We start from the raw sequence: 20,245 nt of genomic DNA on the forward strand, positions 1-20,245 counted from the left end.
AAAGAGACTGAGACGCACGGGAAGGAAGTTCAGTCTGATCTGGTCTTGGCAGACAGTTTGTTTTGTTGGTCCTCCTGTCACGCACAGAGATGCTTTGAACGCAGAGCGAGAAAGGGAGAGCAAGAGCTGGTCACAGTGACACACGCACACTGTTTCTCCCTCTCCCATCATGCTGGCCAGATGCCCGACTCTGGGTTAATGAGGTACAGACATCCTCTGGACCACCGGTAACACCATGACAAAGCAGTAAAGATAAGGACAGATACTGTTACTTTGTGAGTGCATCAGAGCTGAGGCAGGTTTAAGTAAAGGCATGTGGGTCTGTGGTCTGAACCTTTTCTTCCAGAAAAACTGAATAATGACTGAATGTGTGGCTTTTTAGTTCATTTTAAATGCAATAAGTATTGAACTAATCAGTGATTGAAACTCAATATGCAATGATCCAACAGTGTGTGTGTGTGTGTGTGTGTGTGTGTGTGTGTGTGTGTGTGTTTGTTCATCAAAACAGAAGTGCATTTTCTTTAGAAATATAGATTTATTCAAGATACATAGGAAATATTTATCTCTACAAGTGCAAAAATGTGTATGCAATCACAGATACATATAATTTAGAATTTGCATATCAGTATGATATAAAACATACTTGTATCATTCTTAAGCTGCCCACCCACAAAAACCCCTAAGCCTTGAAGTCAAAAGTAGACAGGACATGATGTCACCACGTCCTGTGCGGTACAGCCGTACGCAGTAGTAAATAGTCATGTGTGTGTTCACTGTGGCAGTCTGTAGCCGCCTACACACTCGCATAGTGCACCAAACTCACTGATAACACACTGATAACACACTGATAACAGACTGATAACACACTGATAACACTGAGAGAAAGCATTGCTGCAGTTATTGGATTATGCTGTCTCTTGGCAGGATAAACATATATTAGGACATACAGATTACTGTGAGACTTGATTGAACCTGATTGTGCCACTGTAAGGGCATTGATCACTTTCCTCTCCTCTCCTCATGTCTCCTCTCCTCTCTCCTTCTCTCCTCTCCTCATGTCTCCTCTCCTCTCTCCTTCTCTCCTCTCCTCATGTCTCCTCTCCTCTCTCCTTCTCTCCTCTCCTCTCCTCTCCTGTCCTGTCCTCTCAGCTACGTGTGCTGTACAGGTCTGCATCCTCAGGGTCAGACTGGCCAAAGTCCATCAGGGACTGTTCAGGGCTGACCTCTGGATGTTCTGGAAAAGAGCAAAAGAGTTAAAGAACCACCAGAGAAATCTAAAGAAACACAGAGAGATACATAAAGACAAAAAACACAAACAGACACAGAAAGACAGAGCCAAAGATAGGTCAGTCAAACAGCGAAAATCATTTAGAACATGGTTTAGCTACTATGTGGTCAGACAGATCGTCTGATCACGCAAATAGGTGTGACAGCTGTATATGTAACAGAGTTTGTTATTGCATAGAGGGTGATGGTGTGTTCAGCGGTACCTGTGTGTGTGTCAGCCTGTGTCAGGACGGGCGTGTGTGTGTGCCCTGGAGCTGGGGGCTTCCCAGTTCCAGTGGTGGGTGTGGCCGCCAGCACAAACGCTGCCACCAGCTCAACATCAGAGGGGGGCGTGGCCGAGGTGGGGCTGACTGGGGAATGGGCGGAGTCCGGGGAGGGGCCAGGGACAGGAGGCCCCTCCTCCTCTACAGGGGCCTCTGGCTTTGGCACATTGTCAGTCTGTCAGAAACAAACAGGAATAGATAAACAGACAAGAACCGTAGCTTTAGTGAGATTAGCAAGCATGTGGAAACGCTCCAGTGTCTGGTGTGACTCTGTACCTGGGTTTTGGAGCTGGGTTCTTTGGGGCTGACAGTGGTCAGGAGCGAGGAGACTGTGGTTGTGCTCCACTGACCGGCTGCATACAGCTGCTTGCCCATCACCTAGGAAACACGTGGTGGAGTTCTGTGATGTCAGTTTGGAGTGGGTGTGGCCCTAAAACCTGGGAAGTGGTGATTGGTGCTCTCACCTTGAGCAGAGCCACAGATTGGGCAGGGTAGCACACTGATGCTCCAGCACTCATAAAGACCAGGGGGACTGCTAGTTTCCTTAGACGAGAGTCTATTGCATGCAAAAACAAATGTACGCACACACACACCCACACATATATATATATATATATATATATAAAGGCTCTTTCTTTAATGAGGCATGGGCATGGACAGTGTGGGAGTGTGGAGTGATTATAGGATTGTGTGTTACCCTGCCTGGTGACCAGCATGCCCACCAGTCCAGCCATGTAGATGGAGCCCAGTCTAGGAAGGAAGCCTGGGGGAGGGTCTTTCAGATAGTGGTACACATCTGTACACACACACACACACACAATGATGCAAACACTGACAACTGGGCACAACTAACCACAACTGAGAATAAAACAATAAGTTAACATGTTTGGGCTAACCTTGACTCGCATGGTACAGGTGCACACTTCCAACTTGCACGGAGACACAAGCACCCTGTAAACAGTTGATGATGTACAGTAGGATCTATTCATTTAGCAGAGACAACTCATGAATCGGAAATACCGTAGAATGGATGCAGAAAGCCACGCTAAATTGATTTTTATATGTTGCCCATACAGCATATTTGTTCCAGGAGTTCATGACCTTGCTTGATGTGTGCTACTTCAGTAACCGTTCCCCTAGATGCCCTATGCACAGTACCAGCTTTCCATGCTCCGCAAATCAGTTTTACACCTAGCCCTACATCCTGTCAGACGGCTTAAGGTTAACTAACTGACTGACTGAAAGACTAGGCTACAGTTGCTGCTGTGCAGAATGTGTTGCCTACAGACCATGGTAACATTGACTCATAAGAATATGACTGAGAAGGTTATGGAACAAATAACCATGAATACCGGTTGAGATTGTTTTTCAGTTAACAGACAAGTGACTTCTCAAATGAGCACCTGGTTTACCAAATTACATCTGTGTCGATGAGTATATAGGGGTTTTCTAGAGTGAATGGTAATCTAAAAGTATGAAGTATTACCTGTGCAGCTTGGATGTAGGGCTGTAATGTGGCTCTGAGAGAGGTCACGCTGTTCTGCAGCGCCCCTGGCTGCTCAGCGACAAACTGGAGCTGATAGTTTCGGGGCAGAGGGGTGTAGATGGACAGCTAACACAGAGACGGGAACACAGGTTAGGCTGTGATAGGACAGGGCAGCAAAACACAGGCTTCAAGGTAGACACCCCAATGTGATGTCATATCTGGAGAGGTGTTAAAAGCATGGGAGATATCCCACTTTGTTTAAACGTTTAAAGACATTCCATGTGCTTACAGTTATGTTGGTACTGTATCTACTGGCATAAACATGAGATTAACTCTGGCATGGGTCACTTTCCTCATTTGAATTGCAATATCAGTCAGTTTGAGTGTCTGGTCTGTTACTTATTCTTTTAAAGAAGTTGGTACCTTGACCTACTGTAGTTAACCCTACATTGACAGGGTTTCAGTCTGAAACCGTACCTGTTGTGGTGAGAAGATGCCATCCAATTCAGCCTCCATAGAGCACACCCGGAAAGATGCTATGCCCAGGACGGTTGGCACGGCAACCATCACAACCTGAACAGACACACAGAAGCTGAATACTACTTAACCTTGTTTAGGTTGTGTTTTTAGTAGATGTGCACTTAATTTCCTGTATGTTAATGAAATAACCAGTGACGATGTAGAGACCTCTATAACATACTATTCCACTTGGGCAAGTCGAGGGGAACTGGAACTTCAGTAAAGTGACTGGATAATGACAATAGCATAATTCGCTGCTAATTTAACTAAGGATTAAAGCAGCCGTAAAATAAGTTGCATGTTAACACTACAATATCAAACTAGAAAGGTCCACAGGTGGTGCAAGCCAAGGACAGTACTGTAGCTAATGATAGCGTCTGCCTAATAATTGCAAGCTGGCTACAAGGCTAGCAGCCGCCCATTTTTCTTATGTTTTTAAATGACAGATATTGTAATATTTTAATTGTAATTGTATTGTATTGTAATATTTTATTTGACATAGCAATGACAGCGTGCAAGCAGTTGTAGTCTAATGCAAGCAAACGATAAACATAACCTAACGATCGTATACAATGCATACTGCAATGCTGCTTGTTAACTGTTGTGAGCGTCAGCTGCTAGTGCTAACTAGCAATGCAAGCTAAGTTTCACGAGAAGACAGTTGTATTTGGTTATGAGTTTCCATAGCTCAGAGGAGTTGGAAATGCATATGTGTGTAATTGTACTGCAACTGTATAAAACGTATTAATAAAATACCAAAATGTAGAACTGTACAAAACATTTGAACACTTGTTGAAAACAATCACCTTGGCCGCCATGACAGCTTTCTTCTTAATCAACAGTAGTGATGTGTCGTTCGTGAACGATTCGTTCATTTTGAACGAATCCTTATAAGGACTCGGGAGTAACGAGTCCTCTCAACGAGTGATTCGTTCATTTCCCGACTCGGTCTTTCTACGAGTCTTTGGATCATTTTTCACGTGACCTGCATAGGCTCTGTAGCTAGAGGAAACGAACGATTCGTTCCTTTCCCGACTCGGTCTTTCTACGAGTCTTTGGATCATTTTTCACGTGACCGGCATAGGCTCTGTAGCTAGAGGAAACGAACGATTCGTTCCTTTCCCGACTCGGTCTTTCTACGAGTCTTTGGATCATTTTTCACGTGACCTGCATAGGCTCTGTAGCTAGAGGAAACGAATGATTAGTTCCTTCCCCGACTCGGTCTTTCTACGAGTCTTTGGATCCTTTTTTCACGTGACCCGCATTGTATTTTTTAGTAGAGGAAACAGTTTCCTTATTCCCTTTCGCGTGGCCGCTGTTTTAGTAAGACGTGAATGAATGATATTCGCTCAAGTCATCATACTGACTGGTTTTGTTATTTTCACTTTACATTTACACTTACAGTTTAGTGCAGTGTAATTGTTTGACGTGATAATTAAATGCTAGTGTGATAATACATGACCAAATCATACAACCTCATGATACATTATTTTAATGCAGGAATTTATTTTGAAATAGTATTTGCTGGTGCACATGTCATGTACTAACCTACAGTGGACGTATAGGGGCTATACGTCCTTTGCAGTGGACGTATAGCCCCCAACCCCCCCCCCCCCCCCCCCCCCCCCCTGAAATGAACAAATGACTCGAAAAAAGATTCGTTCATTTTACTGAACGAGATTCAAAGAACCGAATCAGCAAAAAGAACCGAACTTCCCATCACTAATCAACAGTGATACGCTGCTGCATTCACAGATGTGTACCGCCTCCTACTGGCTGGAGTACTAAGCATGCGGTGAACGAATGATTCTTCAAGAAGCAACATATGACGAATAAGGGTAGGGGTAATTCATAGTGCAGAGGATTCAGTTTATTGAATTCAAAGTTTTACAACTTAGGTTTACAATCTGTATGTTTTGTAATATATATTAATATATATGAAACCAAAAAAGGCTACTTTAGGAAGAATAAATGTAATTTTCTTTCTTTTGCTTTAATAGCATCTTTAGTCAGTTAATTTACAGAATAACAGTTAGCTAATATCCTTGAAAAAGAGCAATATGTTCCTTTTTTCAATGTCGCAGTGCAACTTACATCTTATACACCTGTGCAATGTGCCGTGAGGTGGACACCCCTGAAAGAACACACAGTGGAATCTCCCATTGGCTTGGGCTGTTGCGGCGGGTCTACTCACACTGAGAGCTGGGAGGAATTAACACAGTCTGTGCCTACAAATCATAACATAACACCTCTAGATCTACAGTAAATGACCTGCTTCAAAGAGCAGGCAGTTGTGAAATAATGATAACAATATCAGAGATGAACAGAAGTTTAGAGACTAAAGCAAAGTGGTTAGTCCCCTCTTTAGTAGAATGTGTGTAGGAAATGGATACCACCCTGACCAGTCTGTATGTTGCAGAAAGGGCTGGGGAGGCACAGAGAAAGTAGTTGCATCATTTTATAGTTTTTTTGTGGTAAACTTTCCTTTGAAAAAAAAAAGAAACATAACATTTTGACAATGTTTCTTTGTGGGTCTATGTTAAACAGTTATGTGAGATAAACGTTAGAGCTACTTGAGATGATAAATGATAAGACATGAGATACAGAGTAAAATGCATATGGTCTCTGTCAGATACAGGATGTGCTGGTCGTAGTGTATTTCTGTTCAGGGTTTGGGACACCAGGGGACACTGGTAAATTAGTGGCCTCTTTGGCCAACTCTGAAACAAAAGATTGTAGCCTACTGTACCAAAGGCGTGACCAGATAAAACCTACAGAAATAATGATATGACTAAGAAAACTGTATCAATATCGATAGTGTGATCAGTACAAACTGCAGATGTTCTCTTTATAGTCTGTCACTGAATCATATTATAATGACTTAGAAAAAAACATGAATACTTAAATAAGTGAACATATAAAGACCCCTTTAACAGTACTTTTGCATTTTTCATGCGCTACAAATCTAATATCTTGCGACCATGAGAGTTAAGAAAAAACAACACAATTGATCCACAACATGACCCTGTCATTTCAAATTAGTCTGGGGCCTTTTCTCATGCAAAACTCAGTCAGGAGAATATTCTGAACTTTAACGTGGTGTCAACCAGAATAACCATTACTCCTAATGATGTTTACCATTTGCTGACTGTAACTCCTCACTAGAAAAACCCTGCATCTATGTGAATGGGGGGATATTGCAAAACCTTGGCATAGAATACATAGGGCTATTTTGAACATCATACCTATGACACAAAACGTAAATAGCTTTATATCTTCTATGTTAAATATATTTGTTGACTGTACACAAATCTTTAGAAAAACGAAACGGCAAATGCTTTACCTGATATTCTGAACATTAATGGCAGGCCATTGAGACGTGTGACCCTGTGATGCAGCCAATGAGATATAGAGATATAGAAAGTGCATTCTTTGTGGTGATTTCTTTGAAATACTCTCTAGCTCTTTGCATTCACTGAAGAAGGAGAAAAAAAGTTTGCACACTCACGCGTTTACACACCCTCCTGCCTTCCTCTCGCTACCCCGAGAAGTGGTTCACAGTGGCAATGGAACAGACACACACACACCATGATACACACAAGTATACAAATATACACAAGCCGCCATGGGCCAACTACACAGTATAAAGTATAGAGTGGAAGAAAGAAACCAAGAGAAGCATTGGAAACCAACCCTAAAAGAGAAAGGGATAGAGAAAAGAGAAAGGAAGAGAAAGAGGTTAAGAGACGTGGACGAAATCAGATCATCTCAGATAGTCTTGTGTCAATCAAGAACAGTCAGGTGACCACTGACTGCCGAGTTGTCCCATCTCCCCACTGGTCACGTCTCCTTTGTCGAATAGAAAAACAGATGACAACCTCAGCCAGGTGGATCCTTCACACCCAGAGGTTTTGCATTCACAGGAAGAGTTCACAGTTTTCCTCCGTGGCTACTGGACTTGCAGGCGAGCCCCTGTTGAAGCTAAGGGGGGCCATACACGCCACGTGTCACAGTCAGGCAGTCCTGAACAGTTCACTGACAGACCCCACCATCCTCCTCTGTCAGGACGGAAGGACAAGGCCTCTCTGGAGTTGAAAGAGAGATTAGATGTGCTGTATGAGGTGCCAAACAAAGAGATAGAGGAGGAGGGGGGTTGCGGCTGTGGTCAGTAGAAAGATACAGTGTTTTGGCGCATGGGGTTTCTGGTCGGTATTGCTGCTACATGTTTTACACCCCTGCTCAAAAAAGAAAAAAATACTCACATTGCAAAACCAGGAGAATACAAAGGAAACTGTTGTGACAAAAAGTCAATTTTTCCCCTTTTTGCTAATCAAGCATGTTCAGTTTGTGTTGAATAGACAAAGGAAGAATACAGCTTTCTGTTCAGGCATGCAGTAGGCACCCTGCTGGGTCCTCAGGATTATCAAAACTTCACACAGTGTCCTGACTTGCCAATTGGACTATTTACACAACGTACAGTGCCTGGTTGTTTGGTTGCTGTGAGTGTGTGTAAAGTAAATGTGTGTGTGTGTACTGTGTGTGGCAGGCATGGGATAAGAGGTGTGTACGCATCTGTGTGCGCCCGCGTGCGTGTGTCTATGTGTGTGCATGCGTCCCTCTCACTCTCTTCCTGCGCCCTCCTCAGACATGCGTCTCGATGAAGGAGTGCGTGTGTGTCATGAGCGGGGCCGCGAGCGGAGAGAGATCGTCCTGGCCGTTGGTGCCGGGGCTGAGCTGGCACATGTCAGAGTAGAGCTCACTGTTCCACTGCTTCCACTCCCTGAAGCTCTGGGAGCACAGGGTGGGGTCCTCCAGCAGGGCGCAGATCACCGCCAGCTCAGACTCCTTGGCCTGAGGGACAGAAGAGAAGGGATTGACCCCTGTCGGAGCTGCTGGGACCACCTCAGCTCCGCCCCCTCAACTTGAGCACCAATGAAACTGTGGATTCATAACACATCTGGTTCTATATACAGGGTTCTTTGCACTTTATTCCATGGTCCCTATATTGATGCGGTGTGTTTGATATTTACGCGCGTGTGCACGTGTGTGCGGACGTGGGTGTACCTTCAGGGTGCTGCGGAGGGCTCGGACCCTGTGCAGCCTGTCGTTCAGGAGGGGGTCCCTGCAGCGCTGGGTGAAGCAGCGTCGGAGCTCCTGGCGGCTGCAGGGCCGGGGGTTCCCGAGGGCCGACACGTTGGCCTGCTCCAGGGCCCGGTACAGCTGCTCCAGGCCGTCCAGACCCTCCGCCACCGGCGCCCCCTCCCGCCCCTCCGACAAACGCCGTTCCCGTCCCTCCGAGACCCGCCTCTCCCGCCCCTCGCTCCGCCCCTCTCTCGGTTCGAGGACTGCGGGAGAAGGACAGACGGGAAGTGCTCCGTGTGACTGAAAGACTTGAACTGAGCAAACGGAAATAAGAGTCCGAATTGAAGGAGATAGCACTTTCAATTAAGTTTTAATTATCGGTGTGCACATGACATTTAAACGTTGTTTACATGACATTCATTCAATGATTAAAGTCTTTCCAGGAAAAAACAGATGCTCTACGATTTTCCTCAAATCCAAACCACAGAATTGATATCAATCTATGTGTGTGTCTCACCCTCCTGGCTGGCATCGTTGACCTGGGCCTCCTGGGCCTCCTGGGCCTCCCCCTCCTCGTCTTCGCTCCTCTCCTCCATGCGGGCAGGCGTCTGCAGCAGCTTGCCTGACCGGGGGTCCCTGTTCCTGGGAAGGCTCTGGCTGCGCTGCTTGTGGGACCGCCGGTGTGAGTGTGAGTGCGTGTGCGGTCCCCGCTCCAGAGGGAAGGGCCCCTCCCGCTCCCGCTCCCGCTCCGCGTGGTGCCTGCGGACGGGCAGGGTGGCCTGCCGACGCCTCTCCGGGGACATGCCCTGCCTCCCCAGCCCCCCGTACCCCCCCATCAGCCCGTCAGCCATGCCCATCTCCCGCCCGCCGTAGCCCCCGTCCCCCTCCAAGGGCGCCGTCTGGAGGAAGTGGAGCCCGGAGCTGGTCAGAGGCGTCTCGATCAGGTCCTGCCAGGAGCGGCGCTCTCGGTGGGTGGAGCGGCAGCCCGACGAGTGGGTGCTGGTGCTGCCCGTCCCCATGCCGCCCTCACCCCTCTGCTCCTCCGCCGAGGAGTGGGAGTGAGTGGACTCGCTGGAGAAGTGGCGCCCGTGCTTGGGCTCCGGGAAGGGGCTGGAGGAGTTGACCTGAGTGGGGAGAGGGGAGGTGGAAGAGACCATCTGTGCGGGGATGGGGGAGGTGGAGGATACCATCGGCGGGGGGACGGGGGAGGTGGACGACATCATCTGCGGGGGGATGGGGGAGGTGGAGGCGCTCATCGACAGGGGCAGGGGGGAGGGGGAGGAGCGCAGGAGGCTCATGCTGACTGACCGAGGCAGCTGGTCATAGCTATGGAGGAGGTGGGTCTGGGCAGAGGAGAGGGGAGGAGAGGTGGCGGAGATAGGGGGGGTCAAAGCAAGGTGGGAAAGTGAGATTGAGGGAGGGAGGGAGGGATTGGAAGAGAAGACAGAGAGCAGGTATGGGAGAGGAGGGAGAGGAGGGAGAGGAGGACGACAGGAGAGAAGGAGCACCAGGATGAGAGTGAGAGAGCAGTGAAATGGTTGATGAGTTCCAATGACCAGCGAGGCGTGACCGCTGACTGCACATCTGAACACACGGGACCCAGGTTGGAATCTTTACAACACGGCACTGCTCCTTCATCCTCAATCTCACTGATCTCACATGCTTAGATAGGTAGCGGCTGTGCACAATGCCACTTGCTTTCTCCAGTCCAGTCAGGCTAAGTCAAAGATGACCTCATGGAAGGATGCTTTTCTACAGGATGTAGTTAGAAGACATGGTCCTTTAGCACCATCTAGTGTCTGCCAGTGTCAACACAGGCAAGTGGCATTAAGGGTTGTGGGATCGGTGGGCAGGGCTGGCCTGGCAGTCACACGCTCTAATGTTTTATTGAAGCTGAGAGCACGGTACGCTGCTCTACTGAAACTGCTGGGGCTTTTAGAATCAAATATTCTATTGGAACGAAACGCTTCAAAAATAATGGAGTGTGTGTGTGTTAGACGCCTGTGTTTGGTTGTGCGTATGTGTGTGTGCTACTGTGTTTTCGTGTGTTTGCTCGTGTAGACGTGTGTGTGTGTGTGTGTGTAAAACCTTACTGAGGGGGTGCGGTGGTAGGTGTCACACAGAGAAGACGGCCCCTCCTGTTTGAGTGTCATGGAGCCATCAGCGTCCTCCTGGTCACTCTCACTCCAGTAATCTGATTGGATGTTAAGAACACACACACACGGAGCGCTGTCTTAGGGAACAGTGAGAGAGATCAATGTGGCTGGCCAATCAAGTCCAAACACATCCTATTCACCTTCATCAGGGCGGGGCACCTTGTCATCGGGGGTGTAGCCAATGGCAGCCAGGCCCAGTCGGTTCATCCACCTATGAGAATGGATGAAAAGATGAATAGACTAAAGGGTGGAGAGGGAAGAAAAGAGGAGTGGAAGGTGGGGGGGCAGAGAGGAGAGGAGCAGAGAGGTATGGGAGTACAGCATGCTTAAGAAGCTGTGTCGAGTGCAGAGCTGAATCCCCAAATCCATTCAATCATCTTTTCCAAAAGTTGACCCAAGCCTGTTTTTAGCCCCGATGATGAAAGAGAGGGACAGAGAAGAAAGAGGGGATGAGAAAATGAAGAGGCAGAGAGAGAGCGCACAGATTGCTCTCTTCCCCTCTGTCCTGCACAGTGTCGGTGTCCTCTCTAAGGACAGTGCAGAAGGAGGTTATGAACTAAGAATAGAGCCAGGGAGCCAGGCCAGCAGGAAACGCATCATCACACCAGGAAGTGCGTCACGCAGGAAGCCCGCTCACGCATTCACGTCCCTCACTGACGTACCTTACAACCCACATCCCGGTCTGGGAACTACTATATATTTAATTGAAACTTGAGCTCTCTGTGTCACGTTAAACACTGTGCACACACACTTTCTCTCATACGGACACACACCACACACACAGCTTACACACATCTTGTCTCAGCATGGATATTGAAAAAAAACAAATTTTTTCAATTCCAATTCAATTCCCATGTCAGCGATGAGAGGTGTAGATAGTCAGTGCTAATTATGAAAGACAGGCTTGCATTCCAGCTGATAATAGACAACCTCCTGACCCCCCCCCTCCCTCACACACACATGCAGTATACACACACACACACACACAAACACTCTGCAGAGACAGGGAAACAAACATGTTTTATTCATACTGTGGATTTGATGGTGGTCAGGAATGTGCATGTGTGTGCATGTATGAGTGAGTGTGTGTTCTGTGTTACTGTAACTTCTTTTTAGACAGCTGAGATATTCATGAGAGTATACGACAGCTGTCACTTCCACACCAACTCACTTCCACACAAACAGGTACTGGAGCTGCTCAATGCTATGTGACTCTGAAACATCTCAGACTCCACATTCAGCATGCACACACACGACACACACACAACCACTCACCTATTCATTTCCTCAAGACAGTCTGTAGCAAAGAAGAAGCTCTTGATTTTGGGATGACAAGCTTTGAAGGCACTGTGAATGATAAGAAATCACAATTATCACACTGTTTGTGAGTCTGTCTATGTGTGTCTGTGTGCTTGTGTGTGTGCGTGTGTGTGTGTGCGTGCGTGCGTGTTTTTATCTGTGTGCCCAGGGTCCTATGATTTAAGGACGATGAGTGACAAGCAAAGGACACCCACAATTTCCGTCTGCACTCGATGGCTCGGTCTATCCTGAACTCTGGCAGACTGATGAAGCCTTCAGCCTTCTCATCCTGCAGTACAGAGTAGAGGGTGAAGGAGGAGAGAGAGAGCCACATAGTGAGATGAGTGACAGTGAGATGGGTGTAAATACTCGTGTGTGTAGGAACCAAAAAAAGATTGGCGTGTGCTTCCGTGTGTGTGTGTATGTGTAAGTGTTTAGTGTTCCCAGCAGAAAAAGCATACAAGCTGGCTAGGAGCTCTTCGGTGTGTGCTACACGCGTGTGTCTAGGTGTCTGTGGGAGCGTGTGTGTGTGCACACTCCAGTCTTACATTCTGGTTGGTGTACCAGTAGAGACAGGACTCTTTGAGGATGAACCAGTATTTCCTCCACTTCTGGGTGAAGTACCCTTTAGCATCCTTCTTCTTCCACAGCCAGCCCTCACAGTCCCCATGGCCCAGGTCCTTACAGGAGATCCGCCTGCGGCTGGCGCTCGTCAGAGAGCCTGCACATGGAGAAACCAGGTCAACCACACCCGGCTCCGGTCCTGTACGCTCCAGTCACATTTGAAACAAAAGACACCTCGCAACACACAGCAGTGGGATACGTACCTTTACTCCTCTTTTTGTTGGGTTTTGCTCTTAAGGAGGTGTAGTGGAAAGACTGAAAAGTAGATGGGTGGAAGGAAGGAAGAGAAGCAGAATAGAAAAAGGAGAGGAAAGGAATATGAGTTTCACTGGAGATGTGTGAAGGGCAGTGTGTGCCATGAAAACAACAGTACAGCTCCAGAGAAGCAGAGGAGGCTGTATCTAGGCCACTGTGATCTCACAGTCTAACATCAGGCATGTTCCAGCGTGGCTGTTAGCCACAAGGTGTTAACACACCCTAGGACTGGATGTTGCTATGGAGATTGTATATCTAGAGGTGTGATGATGGTCCCTCTGTGTGTGTGTGTGTGTGTGTGTGTCTTTACCTTCCTCATGGATGCTCCTCCTAGGCGGTCACTCCCAGAGCTTGAGTACCTGTTGTGGCAAGAGGGGGGAAGCTATCATCACTGTTTGTTACTGCTATGATATATTAATGGTATCATTCTCAAATTGACAGCAAACTCCAGGATACACACACACACACTCACCTATCGGTCGTGTCTGCTCTCAGTGTGTCCCCTGATCTCTGTATCTGATGGAGGAAGGAGGAGGAAGTCATTTACGACGAGTACAGAATATCAGCATGTGTGTGCGTGTGTGTGTGTGTGTGTGTGTGTAGGTGTGTGTGTGTGTTTCGAGGACAAAGCTCAATATGAACTCCAGTTTAGACTCAGGCAAGAAAGGAGATGAGGATGTTAGTGTGAGTTGTGAAATGGCTTCCCTGCATACTAATGTGCGTGTGTGGGTGTGTAGGTGTGTGTGTGTGTGTGTGTGGAACTGTCATTCCCTCTGTCCCTGAAGTTGGCACCCAGGCAAGGAAACTGATCAGCTTGACTCTCCTCTGCCTCTTCTCTTTCAAACACACATACAGTACACATGCTCTAACACTATCTATTATTAACTAATCCTGAAGCTTCACACCTCCCTGTAAGGACATTAATCTAGACCTTGTATAAACTTGACACACACATGTAGAACACACACACACACACCCTCACTCAATCTTCCTGCTTCTGATTAAATGTGGCATGACAGTGTCACACTCACATCCATTCCCACCCTGTCCCTCTTACTGTGTGTGTTTTGTGGTGTGGAACTGTGTGTGTGTGTGTGTTTTTGAGCGTGCGCAAAATAGGATATTAGTGTTATCAGTCTTGAGATGGGTTTCCTGCTTACAGACGGGTGTGTGTGTATGTGTGTGTGCGCGTGTGTGCGTGTGCATACAGGCATGGCGTCGGGGATCTGGTCCAGGCGGAGTGTAGAGGACAGCATGGAGGGGCTGATGGGGAAGCTGGGGCTGCTGGGATTGCGGCTCTTCCGCCGCGAATGCCGGGTGGACTCCCGCCTACTCTCCCGTCCAGGGACCTCCGGCTCCTCTTCTATGACCAGGATCTTGTCATCGCTAAGGTAACGCAGGAGGGAATTGTCTGAATCTGGGAGGGGGGGGAAATCAGCATGCAGGTTAGAGGTGGTCTTAGAACCAGGAGGTAGAACCCCTGTCTGAGTCCTGAAAAGAACCATGGAACCATTATCACCGGCAGGACAGAGAACCAGATCAAGTTTCAACGAGAGAACCCAGTGTTGTAAAGGGTAGAGAAAGGGAATGCGACCACAGAACCCTGAAGCTGTTTCGGATTGGCCCGGCTCAATCAAAGCAGGCTGTTACTCGGATCATTTGTTTATAACACCGTCGGAGACGCGTGAGAAAATCGGAGAATGTGTGGGGCTGTGGAGTAGTATGTGTGTGTTTGAGTCAGTCTGTGTGTGTGTCAGTGAGAGAGATGCAGATAGAGTGAGAGACAGAGTGGTCCCCACCAGTGACTTTAATGTTATTCATAGACTTCACAGACAGTGGAGTGTAGCTTCTCAGACTGAATACAGATAGACTCCTGCAGCATGGCTGACCAAGACTTTGGGGGGGGGGGGGGGGGATAAGCGAGAAAGAGAGAGATGGAGGAGGAAGAGAGGAGTAGTGATGATGGAGGATGAAAGGAGGTTGAGGGGGGGGATAAGCGAGGAAGAGAGAGATGGAGGAGGAGGAGAGGAGTAGTGATGATGGAGGATGAAAGGAGGTTTGGGGTGGGGGGGGTGAGCAGGAGAACTTGAAGAAAGGCGAATAGAAAAGAGGGACGGGGAGAGGGAGGGAGTGAGCTGGGAGGGGAGAAGGAGGGAGGGGGGAGAATGGGCCCCAGGAGATACGCCCACCGAGAGTGACACACACAGACACACGCACACACAGAGGACACACACAGACACACTTGCACATACAGTAAACACACAGACACACTACACATACAGGTACATAAGCACATACAGTAAACACGCAGTACTGCACAACACACACCCAATAATACTCCACAAGCATGATGCGATGTAAGACACACACCACAGATGCACGGACACCACACATAAACACCAAACAATGACTCGACTGAAGCTGAGCATGAAGCGAAGCACTGATCAAAACAAACAATGAAAAAGGACCCTGAAGTTGATCTTATGCCTGAGGTTTGTGTGTGTGCATGTGTGCGTGCAAGTGTCTGTGTGTACCTCTGCTCCCTCTCTTGCCCATGCTGGGTTCCTTGGGCTCGGCCATCCAATTATATTCCGGCGGCATGGAAACTGGTCTGAGGTCACCTGGAACAACCAATCAGCGGTCAGATAGAGGGCGAGGCGGAGGAGTTGTGGGAGGGAAGGGTGGCTTGTGACAGACAGAGGGTTGGTGCTTTAGGATGGGGGTGTTGGGAGGAGGGGGGTGAGCTTCGGGGGGACTCACACTGGGCTGGGGTGAGGGGCTGTGTTGACGTTAAGCGATCTGGGATTGTTGTGTTTTGAGGTGAATATACTTAGCTGCTCAAGTAGCGGAGTAGAGATGAGAGGAGAGAGAGACAGAGAGGGAGAGGAGAAGTGACAGTGAGATGGAAAGACGGATGGAAACAATTGATTCTGAGGGTCGTAATCAGCCTTCATCATGATTAGGGCTCTTACGTAAGAAGACATTAGTCTCCTACCCATGTACTACACCTCTCCAACGGTCCTTGGAGGAAGAAATCCATCACTCAATTGCTCCTCTAAAGATGACTTGTATTAATTTTCTCTACTTGAGAGCTGGGGTCTTCTTCTCTGAGGGTAGATCTTAGGTGCTGACTTTAATGGGCATCTGTTCCATTGCTTGTAATCAACAAACCAAACACCCAACGCTCATAGGAGAAGTCCATCTTCAAACTTCATCTCAATGCCATCTAAGAATCTGCAGACCCTCAAATCAAATGCTCCCAAAGAAAGGCCAAGTGACAAAGGCGGGTAGAGAGAGGAAGAGAAGAGATAAGAGAAGAAGAAGAGGTGGTGCACAAGCATTGGAATGGGTGACACAGCAAGGGCGTGGGGTTGCTCCTGGTTACAGGTACGTGTGTTTGTCAACGTGTCTCACCATGCGTGGGGGTCTTGTCTCGCCGTCTGACCCCCGTGTTGCGACCCCTGTCGTAGTCCGGCCCTGGGGGGCCCCCATCCCCCTCCAGCAGGGAGAAGTACTGACCGCTGTCCTGGTCCAGGTAGTAGCTGACCGCTTCAGAGCCTTTGGAACCGGACTGGGAGCTGACACTGTACCTGCTGATGTCATCACATGACATCAGACCCATCTCCTCCCTGAGGACACACAGTCACACACACCAGGTGGTGGTTACTATGGATACTCCTTTCATTGTAAATCGTCATCATCAGCCTGTATGTGTGTGTGTGTGTGCGTGTTTGAGAGAGAGAGAGAGAGAGAGAGAGAGAGAGAGAGAGAGAGGGATATAGAGGGAGGTGAGTGAGTGAGTGAGTGAGTGAGTGAGTGAGTGAGTGAGAGAGTCTGACCTGGTCCCATACAGTCCAGACACAGGGGACAGGATGAAAACATCTTGCATGCTGGGGACGTCCATTTTGGACATTCCCAGAGTGCCACTGGGAGTAGGAGAGGAACTGGTTGGACTGGTGGGGACCGGCTGGAAAGCAAAAAGACAAAGAGACACAGAAAGAAAGAAAGAGAGAGACAGAGAGAGATAGACAGAAAGAAAGAGAGAATGAGTGAGAAAAGACAGAGTGAACGAAATAAAGACAGATGCAAAGAAAGAAAGAGACAGAAATAGAGAGACAGAGACAGAGAGTGGATAAAAAGTCCATTAATCAGATTCTATTTTTACAACTCTTCCTCTGCATTCTGAAGTGTCATTCTAACCTGGGATCTGGGATATTTGAACATTTCATCTAGTTGGTACTTCAGTTTCTCTAATCACAAAGACAGTTCTGAATAAATATATACTGTAACCGCTGTGTTCTTTGTATCTGGAACTGACTCCATCTCTCCCCCCCCCCCCCCCTCTCTCTCTCTCTCTCTCTCTCAATTCAATTCTCTTTATTGGCATTAAGAAACAAATGTTCATATTACCAAAGCAACGGTGGAACCACAGAACACAGAAGCAATATTCATATAATTACTATGGACGTCGGTATACTATTAATGTTACCAGATAATACAATATCAACCAAACATGGCAAATTCAGTTGAAAGATTAAAGGAAACTTTAACATAATCTTAAGATTGGTTATTATATATACATATACATTATTATATATACATCTCTCTCTCTCCCACTCTCTCTCTCTTTCTCTCTTTCCTTCTCTCTCTCCCGCTCTTTCTCTTTCTATCTGACCCCTCTTCACCATAACAGGGCTTGTGCCATGTCTGTTCCCATGACAACCTACTCTCTTCTTATCCTCACCCTCAGAATGAGTAGACGAAGAGAGAAAGCGAGAGAGAGAGAGAAAGAGAGAGAGAGAGAGACAAAGAGAGAGAGAGAGAGAGAGAGCAAGAGAGAGAGAGAGAGAGAGAGAGAGAGAGATAGACAGAGAGAGAGAGAGAGACAAAGAGAAAGAGGATACAAAGCGCCACATTCTAAAGTGTGTGTTGTGTATGTGTGACACCTTGTCTGGATGTAGCTGAATTGAAAATGTTTAATTGTTACATAATCCCATGTCACAGGTTGACCTGACTGGCAGACATTAGCTCCATATAGAAGGTGCTTGAGGTACCTGTGTGGAGACAACAGTAGTGTAATACTCAAACAAACACTCTAGCTTGAAACACCACAGTCAGAACCCTCATTAGGAAACCTCTTCTCCATTATATTCACCAGTGCATTAGGCTAATTCATTCCATCCATAAAACTCACCCTCTCTCTCTCTCTTTCTCTCTCTCTCTCTCTCTCTCTCTCTCTCTCTCTCTCTCTCTCTCTCTCTCTCTCTCTCTCTCTCTCTCTCTCTTTCTCTCTCTCTCTCTCTCTCTCTCTCTCTCTCTCTCTCTCTCTCTCTCTCTCTCTCTCTCTCTCTCTCTCTCTCTCTCTCTCTCTATTCTCTCTCTCCTTACATCTTCGCATCTCTCCTTACATCTCCGCCTTTCTCTCTCTTTCTCTCTCTCTCTCCCTCCCCCATCTCTCTCTCACGCTCAAACTCTTAAAAGCAAAGCCTAGATGACATATAAAACAACTTCACGGTAGCTTCAGAAGTAGGAAGAGGGAGAGAGATGGAGATTGGCAGAAAGAGAGGGAGAGAGAGAGGGAGAGTGTAAGACAGGATGTGAGAGAAAATGAGAGTGAGATGGAGAGAGAGAGAAAGAGAGAGAAAGAGAGAGATATGAAGTGTGGAGGTGAAAGCTGTGCAGGGTTGTGACTGGAGTTCGGAGTGAAAACAGTAATTTAGTGATTATAGCCTGCTGCTACGGCTGTCAGAGAGAGACAGAGAGCGAGAGACAATGTGTGTGTGTGTGTGAGAGAGAGAGAGAGAGAGAGAGAGAGAGAGAGAGAGAGAGAGAGAGAGAGAGAGAGAGAGAGATGGAGGCAGAAGAGGGGGCTGTGGGTAATAAGGAGGGAAGATCATAAAAGAAGATGAAAAAGGAGGAGAGGAGAGAGATGGAACCTCAATACTAGCCTATTAAACCCCCCATTCACCCCCCCCCCCCCCCCTCAAAAACACCTTCCAAGCTTAACCCTCACATGACTGTCAGTGCCACTCTTTGTCATGGCTCATGTATACATTTGAGCTCAATGTATACATATGTGGGTGCAAGGTCTGTACAGTATATCACCATTCCAGACACATTGATTCAACACAGTGGAAATTCCCTCCAGAGCTGAAAATATGCCCGTAAGCCCCGCCAGAGAGACTACCTTCTCTGAATAATACATTTAGTCATGCACAGGCTCCCTAAAATAGCCCACATTTGGAACGAGTAATAATTGATGTGTCTAAACACACAGAACAACAAGAGGTGATGGAAGCGGAGTGGGGAGACGACGTGCACGTGAGGCCAATCACGTGCACACAGAGACTCGAGCGCACTGAGACATGAACATCAAGCTTCTTAGAGCACACTGGAGCGCACAACGGAGAGCCCTCCTCATCCTCCTCATCATCCTCCTCATCCTCCTCCTCATCCTCCTCTACCTCCTCATCCTCCTCCTCATCCTCCTCATCATCCTCCTCCTCTACCTCCTCATCCTCCTCCTCATCCTCCTCATCATCCTCCTCCTCTACCTCCTCATCCTCCTCCTCATCCTCCTCATCATCCTCCTCCTCTACCTCCTCATCATCCTCCTCATCCTCCTCCTCATCCTCCTCATCATCCTCCTCCTCATCCTTCTCATCCTCATCATCCTCCTCATCATCCTCCTAATTTTCCTCATCCTCCTCATCCTCCTCATCCTCCTCCTTATCCTCATCCTCCTCCTCCTCATCCTCATCATCAAGATCAACCATGATTTGATGTTCTTTCGTAATCCTCATCATCGTCCACATTAGAACACCCGTGTCATCTCCTCGTTGTCGTCCTCGTACTCCTCCTCATCAAGCCATGTGGTGCTCATCTTCATCACCATCACCATCATCAAAGCAGTTTGGAGGACTTAGCTCCTGTGATGTGGCTCCTCTCCGTTGGAACCAGAGCAGGGATGGCTGCTACCACAGCATGGTGGCTGGTGTCCCACAGCTGATCACATCTATCTTATGTGGATCTCACTTCGACCCAGGATTCAGTCGCATCAGGGCTGAACTCTCCAGCCCAAACCCACCTTAGAACTGTTTGTGTGTGTGTGTGTGTGTGGTGTGGGGTGTTTGTGTCTGAGTGTGTGTGTGACCTAGTTCCTGTGGCTCTCAGAGAAGCAGGAGAATGGTCTATCTGGATGTACCCGTGCACACAAACACACATCTAGGGACACTTTACAAGCCCTTCAAGTATACAAAATGCATATACAGTAC

The 20,245-nt window shown here is 47.7% G+C and overlaps 2 protein-coding genes across 2 annotated transcripts in view; both read right to left on the bottom strand.

Annotated features, from left to right (window-relative positions):
- Positions 1–515: 515 nt before the first annotated feature.
- LOC124466521 (MICOS complex subunit Mic27-like) lies at positions 516–4,398 on the bottom strand. Its single transcript, XM_047018432.1, has 9 exons — positions 4,362–4,398; positions 3,514–3,609; positions 3,037–3,162; positions 2,447–2,501; positions 2,248–2,346; positions 2,015–2,106; positions 1,827–1,928; positions 1,491–1,725; positions 516–1,234 (listed from the first exon to the last, which is right to left on the bottom strand). The coding sequence occupies exons 1-9, from the start codon at positions 4,371–4,373 to the stop codon at positions 1,146–1,148; spliced, it is 906 nt and encodes a 301-aa protein (XP_046874388.1). The 5' UTR covers positions 4,374–4,398; the 3' UTR covers positions 516–1,145.
- Positions 4,399–5,516: 1,118 nt separating this feature from the next.
- The window catches only part of LOC124466728 (connector enhancer of kinase suppressor of ras 2-like), a gene marked incomplete at its 5' end in the record, with an annotated part of 28,611 nt that continues 13,882 nt past the window's right edge, over positions 5,517–20,245 (bottom strand). The window contains 15 exons of the mRNA XM_047018529.1: positions 5,517–8,406; positions 8,620–8,900; positions 9,155–9,761; positions 10,731–10,831; positions 10,934–11,004; positions 12,069–12,140; positions 12,308–12,381; positions 12,641–12,813; positions 12,920–12,971; positions 13,282–13,330; positions 13,444–13,487; positions 14,180–14,388; positions 15,506–15,592; positions 16,386–16,600; positions 16,811–16,938. Of these exons, the coding sequence (XP_046874485.1) occupies positions 8,197–8,406; positions 8,620–8,900; positions 9,155–9,761; positions 10,731–10,831; positions 10,934–11,004; positions 12,069–12,140; positions 12,308–12,381; positions 12,641–12,813; positions 12,920–12,971; positions 13,282–13,330; positions 13,444–13,487; positions 14,180–14,388; positions 15,506–15,592; positions 16,386–16,600; positions 16,811–16,938 (2,373 nt within the window). The remainder of the gene's footprint in view (positions 8,407–8,619; positions 8,901–9,154; positions 9,762–10,730; positions 10,832–10,933; positions 11,005–12,068; positions 12,141–12,307; positions 12,382–12,640; positions 12,814–12,919; positions 12,972–13,281; positions 13,331–13,443; positions 13,488–14,179; positions 14,389–15,505; positions 15,593–16,385; positions 16,601–16,810; positions 16,939–20,245) is intronic.

The sequence above is a fragment of the Hypomesus transpacificus genome, chromosome 1 (genome assembly GCF_021917145.1).
Source record: "Hypomesus transpacificus isolate Combined female chromosome 1, fHypTra1, whole genome shotgun sequence".
NCBI classification, from domain to species: domain Eukaryota; kingdom Metazoa; phylum Chordata; class Actinopteri; order Osmeriformes; family Osmeridae; genus Hypomesus; species Hypomesus transpacificus.

What these genes read in the sequence shown, in the direction of transcription:
- LOC124466521 (XM_047018432.1), bottom strand. An exon ending in CATGCTGGTCACCAGGCAGG is followed by an intron (nt 2,107 to 2,247) that starts GTAACACACAAT and finishes TGCATGCAATAG; the next exon opens with ACTCTCGTCTAAGGAAACTA. An exon ending in AACCCAGCTCCAAAACCCAG is followed by an intron (nt 1,726 to 1,826) that starts GTACAGAGTCAC and finishes TGTTTCTGACAG; the next exon opens with ACTGACAATGTGCCAAAGCC.